Here is a 15701-nt window from a genome sequence, read left to right as displayed (position 1 = left end):
CCAGGCTTGGGGGTAGGTACCTGCCTTTACCAGCATTTCTGTTGGGCTCATGCCTTTAATGCCAGCATTTGGGAGGCAGAGGCAGGCAGCTCTCAGCCTGCTCTACAAAGTGGGTCTCAGGCCAGCTAGGGCTACACAGTGAGACCCTGTCCCAACAACAAATCTTGTGTCTAGAGCTCAGAGTGTGGACTGCCATCAGGTCACTGCAGATAATGAGAGCATAACACTAAAAACAAACAACAGATGTGGGGTTTTTGAGACAGTGTCGCTCAGTCACAGCACAGGCTGGCCATGAACTCACGATGTGGCCTAGACTAGCTTTGAACCCTCCCGAGTCCTCCTACCTCGGCCAACCAAGTGCTAGACAGGCTGAGCCATCTGAGGCCTTTTAATGCCCTGCACCGCAGGCGCTGTCTCCATCCTCACTGTGTGATCGGCAGAAACACACACCACAGCAATCCGTACTTCACCTTGCAGCCTAGAGTGCATCACTGTTTCCTAAAACCGGTACCTTTGGGATTTTGGCTCCTAAGTCCTGATATTGCTTTGGGTTCTTCAGGAAATTCACAAATTCCATAATTTCCAACTTGGCTTCTTCACAGCCAGCCACATCGGCGAACTTCACATCAATGTTGTTTTTTAAGATCTTGGCTGTTGTCTCACCAACACTGAAGAGGCCTCCTCCTCGCCCGCCACGACCAGTCCCCATTGGACCCCTCCTCATAGCATAGAGGAGGATGCTAACCAGGACCAGGGTGGGCACCAGGCTTCGGAGAAGAGAGCTGCAAAAATTCAAGAAAATCATTTGTTACATTCGCTTAAGAAAAAGGTCAGAGCCAGGCGATGGTGGCACACACCTTTAATCCCAGCACTCGGGAGGCAGAGGCAGGTGGATCTCTGCGAGTTCGAGACCAGCCTGGTCTACAGAGCTAGTTCCAGGACAGGCTCCAAAGCCACAAAGAAACCCTGTTTCAAAAAACCAAAAAAAAAAAAAAAAGAAAAAAGAAAAAGGTCAGAAGTTCCACTGTCACCCAAAAAGAGCAAATCGCTCTAAAACTTTCGCTGCATACGAAAAGGGGCCGTTTCTAGAATGTCCCGAAGTCAAGTCCTAATGACACTGAATCTGCCCTGACCCACCCAGCACAGGGCTTGGATTCTGACCAAATAGGTCTGGCAGAACCTTAGCTATAACTTTCCTCAGAAGACTCTGGTTCAGTAAAGATATCAATACCCAATGTGTTTATCTTTCCTACATACTTTTTAGAGGCCTGACATTCTCTTTGCAATAAACAGACTCAAGCCAGTGCCATGGTGTATACTCGGGAAGTCGAGACAGGAGAATCACTTAAACCTAGGAGTTGAGACTTGGATGGCTAAAAGATTGAGGCCATCTCAAAAAAAAAAAAAAATCAAAATATTCCTTTAGTATTGATAGTGTAAGCATTAGCAGATGCCTATAATATGTTTTAAAAAAAAACACACCCCAAAATAGGTTAAGCACTAAATTTTTTTGTTTTAATAATCAGATGTCCTAGGTCTATTATACAGAGAAACCCTGTCTCAAAAAAACAAAGAAACAAAGATTCAGATGTCCTGCATTAGTCTCCAAGGACCTCCAGAGCCCTAGACTCACCCATCACTCTCTGTAGTATAGACTACCGCAGCCTGGTTGGTGGGCTCAATCCCCAGCTCCCACTGAGCGGACTCGAGGTTCCTCTCAAAGGTGTCAACACTGCCAATGTTAAACCACACAAACTTCTGCAGAGACCAAAAGGAAGCTTAGGTTTACCGTGTGTCCCACAGAGAACCGCCGACACACTCACCCACATCTGTGTTCCCCAGAACAGCTCCTCCCCCTGGCTCTGACAGACAGACATGCACAATCCCTTCCTGAAGCTGGCTCCACGGGGAAGGAGGCAAACAGTAGCTCATTTGGTTCCAGCACAAACTTCAGGGTTTTAAGTTCTGGACAAAGTATGAAATGTTGCAACAATAACCAAAGTCTCCCTTCATCTTTTTATTCTTTTTTAACAAATTTTGGCAAGTAGTTTTTACATATTACTTGACAAAAATTATTTATAGTTTATATAATAGTTTATATTTATAAAGGTTTCCTGTATTAGCCATTATCAATTTAAGACAATGAGAGAAACCGTATTATTAAAATTTTTTTTTAATTATTTTTATCTTTTGTTGCTGGGCAGTAGTGGTGCATGTCTTTAATCAGGAAGTAGAAGCAGGCAAATTTCTGTGAGTTTAAGGCCAGCCAGGTCTACTGAGTGAGTTCCAGGATAGCCAGTTGTTACACAGAGAAGCCCTGTCTCAAAAGACCAAAGGAATTAAAATAAAATAAAAATAAATTACTTTTTGTGAATAGGCATTTGCCCGCATGTCTGTGTGCTATATGCAAGCCTAGTGGGGGCTGGAAGGCGGGAAGAGAGCAACAGACTCCTCAGAACTGGAGTTAGGAATGCTTCTGAGCCTCCACACGGGTGTTTGCAATCAACCCGCGTCCTCGAGAAGCCATCTCTCCAGCCCAAACCATTATATGTAACATGGACTGCTGGACAACGGGGAAGGTATTTTACTGAATAGACAACTATAGATTATTATTCTTAAAATGATAAATCAAGGACTGGGGAGAAGACTCAGAGTAAGAACATGAACTGCTCCTGCAGGGGACCAAAGTTGGTTCCCAGCTCTCAAGTCAGGAGGTTCCTAACTCCAAGGGGATCTAATACCTGTATTCATATGCTCATACCCATACACACAATCTAAAACGATGAAAATAAAATCTTTAAAAAAAAAAAGTGATCTGGTGTGGCAACACACGCCTTTAATCCCAGCACTTGGGAAACAGGCAGGCAGAGCTACGAGTTCTAGGCCAGCCTGGTCTACAGAGTATTCAGTGAGAGTGTCTCAAAAAACAAACACACAAACAAAAGATATGGGGACGCTTGACCTTAAATCGACCCCTCACCTCGGACGTCGTCCCAGGGACAGGAATAACACGCACAAATTGCTTGTTCACAACCTCCAGCCGATCCACCTTGGAAAAAGAGAAAAGCAGTCGTAACAGCTGAGGCAGTAAGGACATTCAAGCCAACCCCGAGCAGTATAGTCACGGGCACACCCAATCCTAAGGACAACACATCCTCCCCTACCAGCTGCAGCCCAGTCTAACTAAGCGTTAGTTTCTTGCTCTCTTGGATCTATAAGCTTGGGGCATGAATCTACCTCATTTTAATAAAGAACTCAACAAGTCTCTCGAAATTGAACTCCACACTAGATTATCTTAAAACCCTAAATATAATACAAGTCAGCCTTATACTGACAACAGAGTACAATCTCTGTTAGAACACGATGTGTATGAATTCGGATGAACATGCCACCATGTGTGGGCATGAAGACAGCTTCGGGGGCCAGTGCCCCCCTCCACCCTCCGCACGTTCTGGACAGTGTCCTTGCTTTTCCAATGCATGTTCCAGGCTACCTGACCCACAAGCTCCCAGGGGTTCTCCTCTCCACTTCCCATCTCCCCACAGGTGCACAAAGATCATAGACATTCTTGCAATGCATCCAACTTTTCTGTGGGTTCTGGGGATTTGAACTGAAATCCTTACTTGTGCAGTGAGTGTCTGCACCCACCAAGTCATCTCTCATACACGATACAATACAGTCTTGAGTACAGATCTGATTCAGAAACATTTGTCCACCACAAGAAAAACCAATGTCAATAAGAACAACAGCAGTCCCAGAGGCTCATGCGCTACCAGCAGCTGTACAATAGACTGATATATGCCTCTAAGAAACAGAAAAAGAGAAAAGAAAATAAACAGGCACACCTATAATCCAGTTCTCAAAAAACAGGAGCGTTGCTGCAAATTCAAGGCCAGATTGGGCAGCAGAGGGCAATCTAGTCTCAAAAACAAAAACCAGAAAGGAAACCACAACTTGATAACAATTCACTGTGTAAATATGATGACACAGTATTGTTCTGCTTGGTCAATTTGTTTGTAAAATTTATTTTTATTTATGTGTACACGTCTGTGTGTCTGCCACATGTGTACGGGTGCCCACATAGGCCATCAGACATCCCAGTGCAGCAGCTGTCCCCACTACTCTTAGGGGAGCCACCAAGAACCTCTCACAAGATAGGGTCTCACAGGCTGGAGAGATGGCTCAGCGGTTAAGAGCATTGCCTGCTCTTCTAGAGGTCCTGAGTTCAATTCCCAGCAACCACATGGTGGCTCACAACCATCTGTAATGAGGTCTGGACTGCAGGCATACATGAACACAGAATATTATATAGATAATAAATGAATAAATATTAAAAAAAAAAAAAGATAAGGGTCTCACAAGTTCAGGGCTGACCAGCAAGGACAAGGGGTACAATGGAGGAGAAAAAAAAGAGTTTTGAATCAGACATGAGACTGAAATTCAAAGAATGATGGATATAGCCAAATTTCAAAAGACAAGCTAATTTTTTATCTTTTGAGATTGCCAGAACGTGGTATTAAGGCAGCTTCCACCCGACCAGAAAGTGGGCCTGACCCTGTTCTGCTGGAGCTGTTCCTGTGCCCAGCTGGGTTGCTCAGCACGCATCACACAGTAGCCTGACTCTCAGCTCCTTCAGGGTACTGTGAACCCCCTGAATAGCACCCTCTTTCCCCAGAGACAGTCTAGAGATCTCCTTACCAGACCTCTGGCGAGGTAATACTGCACAAAGTGCTTCCAGGTGATCTCTTTTCCAGGATCTCGAAAATAGAAATATAAAAATCCCACAGCCACGCCTGCCCCCAGAACAGCCAGACTCCGGAAATCCTTGTCATCCCACGGAAACTCCCCCTACGGAAGAAAAGACAACACATTTTCTAGTTAGGCGACAAATCAGGTGGCTTCATGTCTGGCTTAAAATTTTCCTGTTTCATCTTTTTTTACAGGCATGTGAGTGTCCCCAGGAAAAGGGATGCTCATGTGTGTGTCCCCGGGAAAAGGGATGCTCATGTGTGTGTCCCCGGGAAAAGGGATGCTCATGTGTGTGTCTCTGGGAAAAGGCATGCTCATGTGTGTGTCCCCGGGAAAAGAGATGCTCATGTGTGTGTCCCCAGGAAAAGGGATGCTCATGGATGTGTGTATCCCCAGGAAAAGGGATGGTCATGGCCAGGAGAGGGAGTTTGGTTGCACAGAACTGCAGCTCCAGGCAGTTGTAAGCCAAACGGGGATCCTCTGAACACCATGAAAACGACCATTTCTTTATGAAAATGGAAATTTCTCTTTTCAGTATGTAGCCCTGGCTGGCCTAGGACTCTCTATAAAGACCAGTCCAGCCTCAGTGTCACAGAGCTCTGCCTGCCTCTGCCTTTGGAGTATTAGGATTGAAGGCATGTGCCACCAGGCATGGAAGAAGAGTCTTACCTTGGATTCTAAGTCTTGACACACATTTTTAAAAATTTCTTAGACTCTTTGAACTGTCTAGGTCCCTTAAAAACCCACCCTGGAAATCAATACCAACAGTGAAAGCATTAAAGAGGAGGGGCTTCAGGAAATGATGAAGTCATGTGGGGCCCGTCTCCATGTATGGAATTTGTGTGCTAACACAATTGATTAAAGGTGGATTTTGTTCCTTCTTGTCATATAAGGATACAGTGTTGCTCCTCTACGGACAGAGCAGCATACAAGACACCATGAGTGGAGACCTGACAACAGAGACCGAAGCTTCTACAAGTACTGGGCACACCAGCACTCTGACCACACTCTGTCCAGCCTCTTCAACTGCGAATAAACACACACTAGTTACAAATTACACAGTAGAAGCTGGGCACAGTAGTGCACATCTGTAATTCCAACACTCAGAGGCAGAGACAGGAGGTTCACCACAAGCCTAGGCCAGCCAAGGTTACATAGGAGACCCTGTCTCAAAACAGTCAAAACAAAAAAAATAAATAAATCAACTTATCCAGTGATTTTTTTCCAAGAGCAGGAATAAAATAAGAAAAAGACCACAGAAAGCCTTAGCTCTGTAGCAACCACACCCTCGACAAGTGACAGACGTCTGGCCCTGGTCTTTAGATACACACAAACCTTCTGCATCCGCTTCCACCAGGCAAAGCCATCTTGCTTCCCTCCTCTCTTGCCTCCATCTCCTCCAGGCCCAGTGTTCTTTGGTTCTACAGTTTCTGAGATTAAAAAAAAGAAAGAAAGAAAGAAAAGACATATTACAACAGAAAAGAAGTATATATAATTTTCCAGAGAAGAATTCAAAACACAGAAAAGGAGTTAGGGAGGTAGCTCAGTCAGTTATGTGCCGGCTGTGTAACCATGAGAGTCTGAGTTCAAGTCTCCGGCACCCACGTTAAAAGACAGGCACAGTGACATGCATTCCTGCAGACTCGGTGCTACAGCAGCAGAGGCAGGAGGATCCCTGAGGGTCTGGTAAGCCGGTCTAGTCCGCCTAGCAAGTTCCAGTTCAGAAGAGAGCCTGCTTCAAAAACTAAGGTGGAGGGAGGGCTAGTGAGATGGTTCATTTGCCACCAAGCATGAGAACCTGAGTTCCATCCCTGAAGTACAAGTGATGGACGGAAAGAACCAAGGCTTACAAGTGCCCTTTCACCTCCACATGTGCTCAGTGGTGTGTGCTCAGTGGTGTGCGCATGTGTGTAAATCAAACTCGAATAAATGTAGTTTAAAAATTAAAGTGGTGTGAATAAGGAAGACATCCAATATTGACCTCTAGCCTACAAACACATGCACATACATGCATAATGCATACAAATTGGCATACCAATAAATAAATAAATAAGTAACAGAAAAAAGAGGAAGCTGGGAGATACTGCTGAATAGCAGCCTCGGATACATACAAAAAATCACTTAAATTTTAGCTTGTGGGTTTCAAATATAAGTTTTGTTTTTTTTTTTTTTTTTGAGTCAGGGCTTCATTACGTAGGCCAGGCTAACTCAGAACCTGCAATCCTCCTGCCTCAGCTCCCTATGATTATGTATCACCATATAGGCAGGCCTAAATTTTAACAGGTTTTTCTTTTGGAGGGGGAGGGTAAGAATAGCATGGCTGTAGTAACCTGGACGGGAAAAAGTGAGGCAGGCTGACACCGCACATCCCTTCTCAAGAGAATCAGGATGCACGGTACCCGCTCTCAGGAACAGCACATCACTATGCAGAAAAACCTGCCGTGTGTATGTCGTTTCCCTTCTTTTGGCGTCAGGGTCTTACTACAAAGCTCTGGCTGTCTTGGAACTCATGAGAATAGACCAGGCTGGCCTCAAACTCACAGAGGTCTACCTGCCTCTACCTCCCAAGTGTTGGAATTAAAGGCGCACCACTATGCCTAGCCATGTGTACACTTTTGACCTACGGACTATAACAGGATGTGGAGTTCCCTGAGCCTCTTTTTGAGATATTCATACAAGTTGTAGGTCAGAACAAGTTCTCTACATATTGCCTCCAACAAGCCTAAAACCATATCATGCACGTCCAAAAAAGGCTACCAGAAATGGAAACATGAATTAATGAGACAGAGAAATATTAACACCATTATAGACAAAACATGAGTTTTGAAAAATGGTAGCAAGATGTACCACCGTTCCTCCTAATTAGCTTATATGTTTCTAACTATTTAACGCTCACAGGCACCTAAGCTGGTGAAACACACCTGTTAAACCTATCCAAATCACCAAACTGAGATGCAACTTAAGAATGACTCACAGAGGTCGGAGAGCAACTCAGTAGTTAAGAGCACTGGATACTTTTAGACAGGACCCAGGTTTGATTCCCAGCTCTTCCAAGGTGGCTCACAACTATCTGTAACTTCATTTCCAGAGTATCTGACATCTTCCTCTGCCCCTTCCAACAGACGTACACATGTCATACATGAACAAAAGCCACCCAAACACATTAAATAAAATAAAATTAAAAAAATTAAAAAAATTTTAAAGCCAGGCAGTCCTGGTACTTGCCTTTAATCCTAGCACTAGGGAGGCAGAGGCAGGGAGATCTCTGAGTATAAGGCCAGTCTGGTCTACAGAGCAAGTTCCAGGACAGCCAGGGCTACACAAAGAAAAGTTATCTTGGAAAAAAAAAATTCATCAAGGCTTAGAGCTAATCATCCAATCCAAATAAGCTAAGAAAATTATGAGAAACAAGACACAGTGACTTAGGAACAAGGAATTAAGATCAACTTCATACAGTCACATGTTCTTCCCGCTTTCCCCTCCTCAAGGAGATAAACCATCAGTCAGTAATTTATAATAACACTCAAACATGTTGGGCATGGAAACACACAACTTTGATCCCAGCACTTAGGAGGCAGAAGCAGGAAAATCACTATGAGCTAGAGATGAGCCTGGTCTATGTATAGAGTTTGAAACCAGCCACGTTACATAGTAAAAGTCTGTCTCGAAAAACAAAAAGCAAGCAAGCAAACAAACAAACAAAAAACCCTCAGCTTTAAAAGAACTGGCTACGGGCTGGAGAGATGGCTGAGGATAAGAGCACTGACAGCTCATCCACAGGTACTGATTCAATTCCCAGCAACCATATGGTGGCTCACAACCAGCTATAATGAGATTTGGTGCCCTCTTCTGGCATGCAGGTAGAACACTGTATATATAATTAATAGATAGGCAGACAGATCTTTAGAAAAGGAAAATAAAAAAAGAACTGGCTACTTTTCCAAAACCAAAGGTTCAATTCCAAACACACACATGGCAGCTCACAACTGTCTGCAGCTCCAGTTCCAGGTGATATGGTGCCCTTTTCTGGCCTCTTTAGGCACCAGGCAAGCACGTGGTACACAAACACACATGTAGGCAAAACATTCAAGCATATAAAATAAAAATAAAAAGTAAAATCAAATACTCAAATGTAAAACTTGACAGTCTGACTTATCAAACTGGTCTTCTTACCTTTTTTTTGAGCTACTGAGTTTCCTGGTTCTGTACTTCTTCCATTCTTCTTATTCCTAAAAAATTTCTCAAACCCTTAGGGGAAAAATGGAGAGGTTGTAGTATGTTTAAAAGGAAAACTCACGCGCGGCGCACGCGCGCGCGCATTCAGAAAAGCAGCACTGCAGTCAAATCCGGCTGCGAAAGTAAGAAAGCTAGCCCTCCTTCCTGCCTTCTTCTTACCTGATCAGAGCGACATGCAGCCCCAGGCCCAAACCCACATATGGGATAAGGAATATTTCTTCTGCTCTCTGGAGACAGAGGTCTCCAAATGCTTCTATGCATAGGGTCCCTCTGCTGAGAACACTAAGCACAGGTCCACGGCTTGCTCTGGAGGGCTCCAAGTAGACCACTGTGTTCCCCGTAACTACTCTACCAAACCTAAAGCTGGATCCCCAGAATCAACTACGCAGAAACAAAACTGAATTCCCATGCCTCCCGAAAGATTCTTCTAGTAATATCCTTCTGAGACAGTTTCTGCTGCTGGTGTCAACAATGCATCAAAGTGATAAAGGCTCTGAGGTGCTACTGTATGATGCAAGATGGAACCTGCTAGCTGTCATGTCCTCCTGTCACCTGCTCAGTCACCTGGGAGACACCCGAGCAAATTACACTAGTGAAGGCAGAAGGTATAAGAAGTACCGTACCTTTGGGAGGTTCTGAACACAGTCTTGGGGAGAACCAAGTCAGTCTTCCCTGCAGAGCCTGCAGCGAGCATATCCCCTGAGGACGACAGGAGAGCCAATCAGGCTGTTTCTGCAATGCAACACAGCATCTTCTCAAAGTGGCCAGGACAGCAGGTGAGGGACAGAATGTGGACCGAGGCATGGGCCTGTTACTTTATTTACCTACTTAGCTATTCAAACAGAATAAACATAAACTAAACTCGCTGTAAAACTCACAAAGAATTGTTTTATAGCTATCATATCTAGACAGGCAGTGGTGGCGCACGCCTTTAATCCTAGCACTCAGGAGTCAGAGGCAGGCGGATGTATGAGTTTGAGGCAAGTCTGATCGACAGAGTTGAGTTCCAGTACAGCCAGGACTACACAGAGAAACCCTGCCTAAAACAAACAAAAAAGGACGTGTGGCTTTGTTAGGAGAGGTGAGTCACTACGGGCAAGATTTGAGGTTTCAAAAGACTTGTGCTATTCCCAGTGTCCTTTCTGCCTCCCGCTTTCAGCTTTAGTATGTGAACGCTCTAAGGAGAACACTCCTCCACTGCTGGTGGGAGTGCAAACTTGAACAGCCACGCTGGAAATCAGTATGGCAGTTTCTCAGAAAACTGGGAATCAACCTACCTCAAGACCCAGCAATACCACTCTTGGGCATATACCTAAAGGATGCACAATTATACCACAGGGACATCTGCTCAACTATGTTAATAGCAGCAGAACCTGTAATAGCAGAACCTGAAAGCAACCTAGATGCCCATCAACTGAAGAATGGTTAAAGAAAATGTGGTACACTTACACAATGGAGTACTACTCAGTAGCAAAAAAAACAATGACATCTTGAAATTTGCAGGCAAATGGATGGAACTAGAAATAACTATCCTGAGTGAGGTACCCCAGACCCAGGAAGACAAACACAGTATGTGTTCACCTATACGTGGATACCAGATGCAAAGCAAAGGATAATCAGGCTACAGTCCACAACCCCAGAGAGGCTAGGTAAAAAGGGGGGCCCTAGAGGGATGCACACGGAGGGCCCCAGGAAGGGAAAATAGTAAACTGGGGGGGGGGGGTAGAAGAGAGGGGATGGGAATGGGAACATGAAGGATCAAGAAGACTGAGCTGGGAAAGGGATGGAGGGGGAGAACAATAAAAGAGATATCTTGATAGAGGGAGCCATCATGGGGTTAGAGAAAAACCTAGTGCTAGAGAAATTCTCAGGAATTTCTAAGATGCCTAGCAATAGTGGAGAGGGTATCTGAAAGGGCCTTCCTCCTTTAATCAGAGACTACCCTAATTGTCATCATAGAAACAGCATCCAGTAACTGATGGAAGCAGATGCAGTGACCCACAGCCAAGCACTGGGCTGAGCTCCTGAGTTCAGCTGAGGAGAGGGAGGAGGGATCATATGAACGGGGTGACAGGGAGCGACCACGAAGGGAAAAACCACAGAAACAGCTGACCCGAGTTAGTGGGAGCTCACGGACCGAACTGATAGCTGGGGAACCTGTGTGGGACCAAACTAGACCCTTTGAATGTGGGTGAGTTATGTGACTTGATCTGTTGGAGGGTCCCCTGGTAGTGGCACCAGGACCTATCCCAGGGGCAAGAACTGGCTTTTTGGAGCCCATTCCCTATGGTGGGATACAAGGGGAACAGTTTGGTCCTGCCTCAACCTCATACACCAGACTTTGTTGACTCCCCAAGGAAGTCCTTACCCCCTATGAGTGGAGGGGTGTGTGAAGGAGGGAGGTGGAGGGGCGCAAGAGAAAGGGAGAGAGGGGGAACTAGGGTTGATACATAAAATGAACAATAAGGGGCTGGAGAGATGGCTTAGAGGTTAAGAGCATTGCCTGCTCTTCCAAAGGTCCTGAGTTCAATTCCCGGCAACCACATGGTGGCTCACAACCATCTGTAATGGGGTCTGGTGCCCTCTTCTGCCCTGCAGGTATTATACACAGAATAAATAAATTTAATAANAAGGTCCTGAGTTCAATTCCCGGCAACCACATGGTGGCTCACAACCATCTGTAATGGGGTCTGGTGCCCTCTTCTGCCCTGCAGGTATTATACACAGAATAAATAAATTTTAAAAAAAATAATAAAAAAATGAACAATAAATTTTTTAAATTAAAAAAAAAAAGATGTGAACTCTCGGCTGTTCCTGCCACCATCACTTGCTCTGCCCTCACGGACCCTAACCCTCTGAAAACAGACACTTTCTTCTGTTAGGGCGCCTTGGCCATGGTGCTTTATCACAGCACAGAAACCTAACAGAGACAGAAGTCGGTAGCAGAAAGTGAGCTACTGCCATGACAGACCTGACTGTGTGGTTGTTTTGCTTGTTTTGGTTTGTTGTTGTTTTTGAGGAACTTAGAAGACTTTGGTACCTTGGACTAGAAAAGCGGTTGAAGGTTTTAAGCAGAATTTAAAGGGCCATCCTAGTAGGCATCTGGAAGACTGAGGTACTGAAAGTGGAGGCAGAGCTCAAGAGGCTTCAGAGGGAAGGAAGGCCTTTAACAGCCCCTGGGCTGGAGGCAGGCTTGTGATACCTTGGCCAAGAATATGGCCACCTTCTGCTGGGAAGAAGCAGAGCCATCTAAGCTGCCTAGAAGACTCTCAGACAGCTGAGAGCCTGGAAGCAGCTCAGACCAACCGAGCCAGTAGAAATGGACATGCTTCAACCTGTTGAACTACCTGAAACTTGTGCAGTCTGCTAGAGGTTCCCAGTTCTTGTGAGCTGCCTCCCATGCCTGGGTGGCCATTGGTGATGGGTCTGTCTCTGAGTCATTTCTGTTCCTGGTTCACCAAGCTGGACTTCATGATACCCACAGCCTGGTCTGTTGTCAGTTCCCTGTCTGTTCACACCGCCTAGAAGTGTCACACATCACTTTGGTCTGTTGCCAGGGATCTATCGAGGGCGAACTGACATTTATTCACCCATGAAAAGTGACACAATCAGTTTACGTCTTTCACAAAGACACATGGGTCCACAGCCGTTCAGCGACTGTCTGTGCTATAACAATCTACAACACTCACTAAATGACTGGTCTTCAACAGGCCAATCACCAGAACAGGACCCGCAACACAGAACACAAAACAATTCTGCAACTGAAACAAACCTGGGAGCATTCTGCCAATCCATTTGTGCAGCCATTTCCTCCAAACCCAAAAAGTCGATCCTGGAGGAAGGAGGGTAGCCCTTAAAACTCCTGTGCTCAGGAAATGATCAGGTTCACAAGGCCCATCCCGAGTTAGACAGGCAGTAAACAGCTCCTGGGGACACGAGCCGCTCTTCGGTGGTACCCCCTGTAGGTTTTGCAGGGAGCTCCAGGAAGGCAGTTTTCCCCTATGTGTGTGACTGACTCACTCCTATCAGTAACTCTTTCCCAGGCCCCCCGTGATTAATTCCAATAAACTAACTGGTTCACAAAGCTAGAGAAATGGAATCATTTCTTTGACCTGTCACGAGTGCCCTGTCTGGGATAAATGGCCAGTTACATTTAAAAGTTACACAACACTACTACCATATTAAGAGGGAACGACAGTCCTGGACAGCTAGGGTTGTTTTCTTGGTTTCGGAAAACCAAGAAAGAAAAAGGAAGGAACAGAAGCAAAGTCGAGTTAAGGAAGAACAGCTGTATGGTCCCTGGACGAGTGATAACACAGACTGATCTATCTGGAGATGGAGAATAGATATATAGCTACCTTTCTCCATGAGGTATGGCATAGTGAGCCTCCTTACTGTACTAGCAGATGCACACTCTATGTGATGGGTGTTGAAATATTGTAACAAGGCTGAACTAAGACTGAAGCATCCACGGCAGGGATTCCCATGTGGCTATACTCCTCTGCTTAGTATTAAGAGCTACGCCTCTTTAATGAATAAAGTCTACCTTTTATATGGGAACCATCTCCCAAAAACATAACTAAAAGATATTGCTAACCCTAAAATGCTAGGATCAGCTGAAGGTAGACACTGGAGGAGCCTGCAGCGGAAATCCGGAAGCGGCTGCGCCCCACCGAGCCGCAGGCGGATGACGTCACTGCGACGTCCAGCGGAGCCCCCACCACGCCGCCTGAAACCTGTGGAGGGCGCTTCCCCGCTCACCTGCCGAGCAATGCCACCGACCCTCACGCTGCTCCAGACCGCCCCGCCGCTTCCTGCGCAGCCACCACAGCGCCACAACTTGGAGAAAGGCCAGGCCAGGGCCCGACTGCCGGCCGCCCCCACCAGCCGGAGTAACATCCCCCTTCCGTGACCTCGCGCCGCCTAGGCGGGCGCACGCGCAGCACGCGGGTCATAGTGCGCCACGCCCCTGTGCGCGCGTGCGCAGCAGGCCACAGTCGTGGCTCGGACCCTCTTTTTTAGGTGTCCAGTTCGCAGCCGTAGTTTATAAGATTTTGATCCGGAGTGTCGCTTTACGCTGCCCGATGGCTGATGACAGGTGACCCGCAGCCAATTTGACCTAGGCACCAAAAGCATTTAAGCCTATTTTAAATTTGGTATTGACAGTGACAACAATGGTGTGGGCGGGTTCTCGGCGTGAAGCGACACATGGAACTGAAAAACTCTTTAAGAGTCTACTTTTCCTTCCGAGGGGTTACAGTTTAGAGGTGTTCCCCGGTATTTTGCCTCCAGTCTAGACCTCTCGTGAACAAAGAAACTGGTACACCTCTTGCCTCATCATCTCCCCACCGCAGACCTTTGTTTAGTTTTGATTGGTTAGCTGGTTGGTATAGGCAACCAGGTCAGTTTTCATTTGCCTGCAGTTCTGCTGTCCAGAAATTTGGGCTTGACACTAGGGACACATCAGGCCTTCCTGGGAGTACAGAATGAACCAGCTTCTGGACAGTAGCGTTAGACAATGCCTGTTATGGTCCTTCGTGCACCCGCGTTCTCCAGCGTACAGTTAACAACATTCTGAAAGCACTGAGGCGTCAAAGGTAGCAATGCCTGGGGCAAGGCCCCTGGATGCCATTGTCACCCGTGGTGCCAAAAGGAAAGGAAGCAATTATCCTCGACATCAAATTACAAGTGATAAAATTTAAAGTGGGTGAAAAACTTAGTCAAATCACAAAAACCTTAGACCTCTGTGTATCTACAATAGTAATCACCCAAGATAATAAAAACTAAAGGTAAGTTCACAAATAGTTAACCCGGGGAGCTTCTCTGTTGACATGCTGTTTGAAGTACCCAATGGCCAACATGGAGCAGTTGTTGGGCATGTAGTTCAAAGACCAAAGCCAACAAAATTATCAGCACCATCCAGGCAAAAGCTAAACATGGGATGACTTTCCAGCATAAATAAGGAGAAAGTTCTCAAATGGTAGTCTGTGGAATTCAAGGAACTGATAAACATAATCCACATGACAGGGACATGTGGCCCACAGGGCTGAAAAGTACCATTGAGGGAGGTAAATTCAGCACAGGCAAGTTTTGTTGTTAGTTCCGTTTGGTTTTTGTTTGTTTGGTTGTTTTGGTTTGATTTGGTTTTTCTGTTCAGGATTACTCTGTGTGACCCTGACTGTCCTGGAACCTGCTCTGTAGGCCAGGTTGGTCTCAGACTCACAGAGATCTGCCTGCCTCTGCCTCCCCAGGCCTGGGATTAAAGCCTTTTGTCACCACCACCCAGCCAGGCAAGTTTTCAGTATAGGTGAACTGGGAGAGAATGCCTGAAAAAACATAGCCAAAGATCCCTTCATGCTGTTGCTTGAAGGAGATGCAGCCAGGACTGTTAAGTTGAAGTTCTTACTAGTGCCATGCTTGGAAACCCCCAGGGATCTTTGTGATTTGAGAACACTCTGGTCTACACAGCCAATTTCAAGCCAGCCAGAGCTACATTATCAGGCCCAAGGATTTCTTCCAAGTGTCTCTGCTGCCTATGGTGACATCATTTACTTTTTGTAGTAAGATGGCTTAGTCAAGACCAAATATTGGAAAGATTTTTATGACTTGTATTATGTTATAAAGTAGTTTATGATATCAAAAACGGGCTAGAGAGATAGCTCAGAGGTTAAAAGCATTAACTGCTCTTTCAGAGGTCCTGAGTTCAATTCCCAGCA

At 45.8% G+C, this 15701-nt stretch overlaps 1 protein-coding gene across 4 annotated transcripts in view; it reads right to left on the bottom strand.

The window, feature by feature from the left end:
• The window catches only part of Gas8 (growth arrest specific 8), a 67067-nt gene extending 53135 nt beyond the window's left edge, over positions 1-13932 (bottom strand). For 2 of the 4 annotated variants that reach the window (XR_007595865.1, XM_050165213.1), the window contains exons 1-8: positions 13747-13932; positions 9609-9717; positions 8923-8997; positions 6085-6179; positions 4699-4848; positions 2981-3049; positions 1634-1758; positions 512-782 (exon numbers count right to left, since the gene is read on the bottom strand). Coding sequence is in view for 3 of the 4 variants with exons in the window: in XM_050165213.1 (XP_050021170.1) it covers positions 512-782; positions 1634-1758; positions 2981-3049; positions 4699-4848; positions 6085-6179; positions 8923-8997; positions 9609-9717; positions 13747-13884 (1032 nt within the window). In the remaining variant the exon portion in view is untranslated. The remainder of the gene's footprint in view (positions 1-511; positions 783-1633; positions 1759-2980; positions 3050-4698; positions 4849-6084; positions 6180-8922; positions 8998-9608; positions 9718-13746) is intronic. The other 2 variants (XM_050165214.1, XM_050165215.1) reach the window with 2 other exon arrangements.
• Between the last annotated feature and the right edge of the window lie 1769 nt (positions 13933-15701).

Source organism: Alexandromys fortis, unplaced genomic scaffold (genome assembly GCF_014885135.2).
Source record: "Alexandromys fortis isolate MF-2015 unplaced genomic scaffold, M_Fortis_MF-2015_v1.1 scaffold_165, whole genome shotgun sequence".
NCBI classification, from domain to species: domain Eukaryota; kingdom Metazoa; phylum Chordata; class Mammalia; order Rodentia; family Cricetidae; genus Alexandromys; species Alexandromys fortis.
This window is presented reverse-complemented; position numbering and strand designations above follow the sequence as displayed.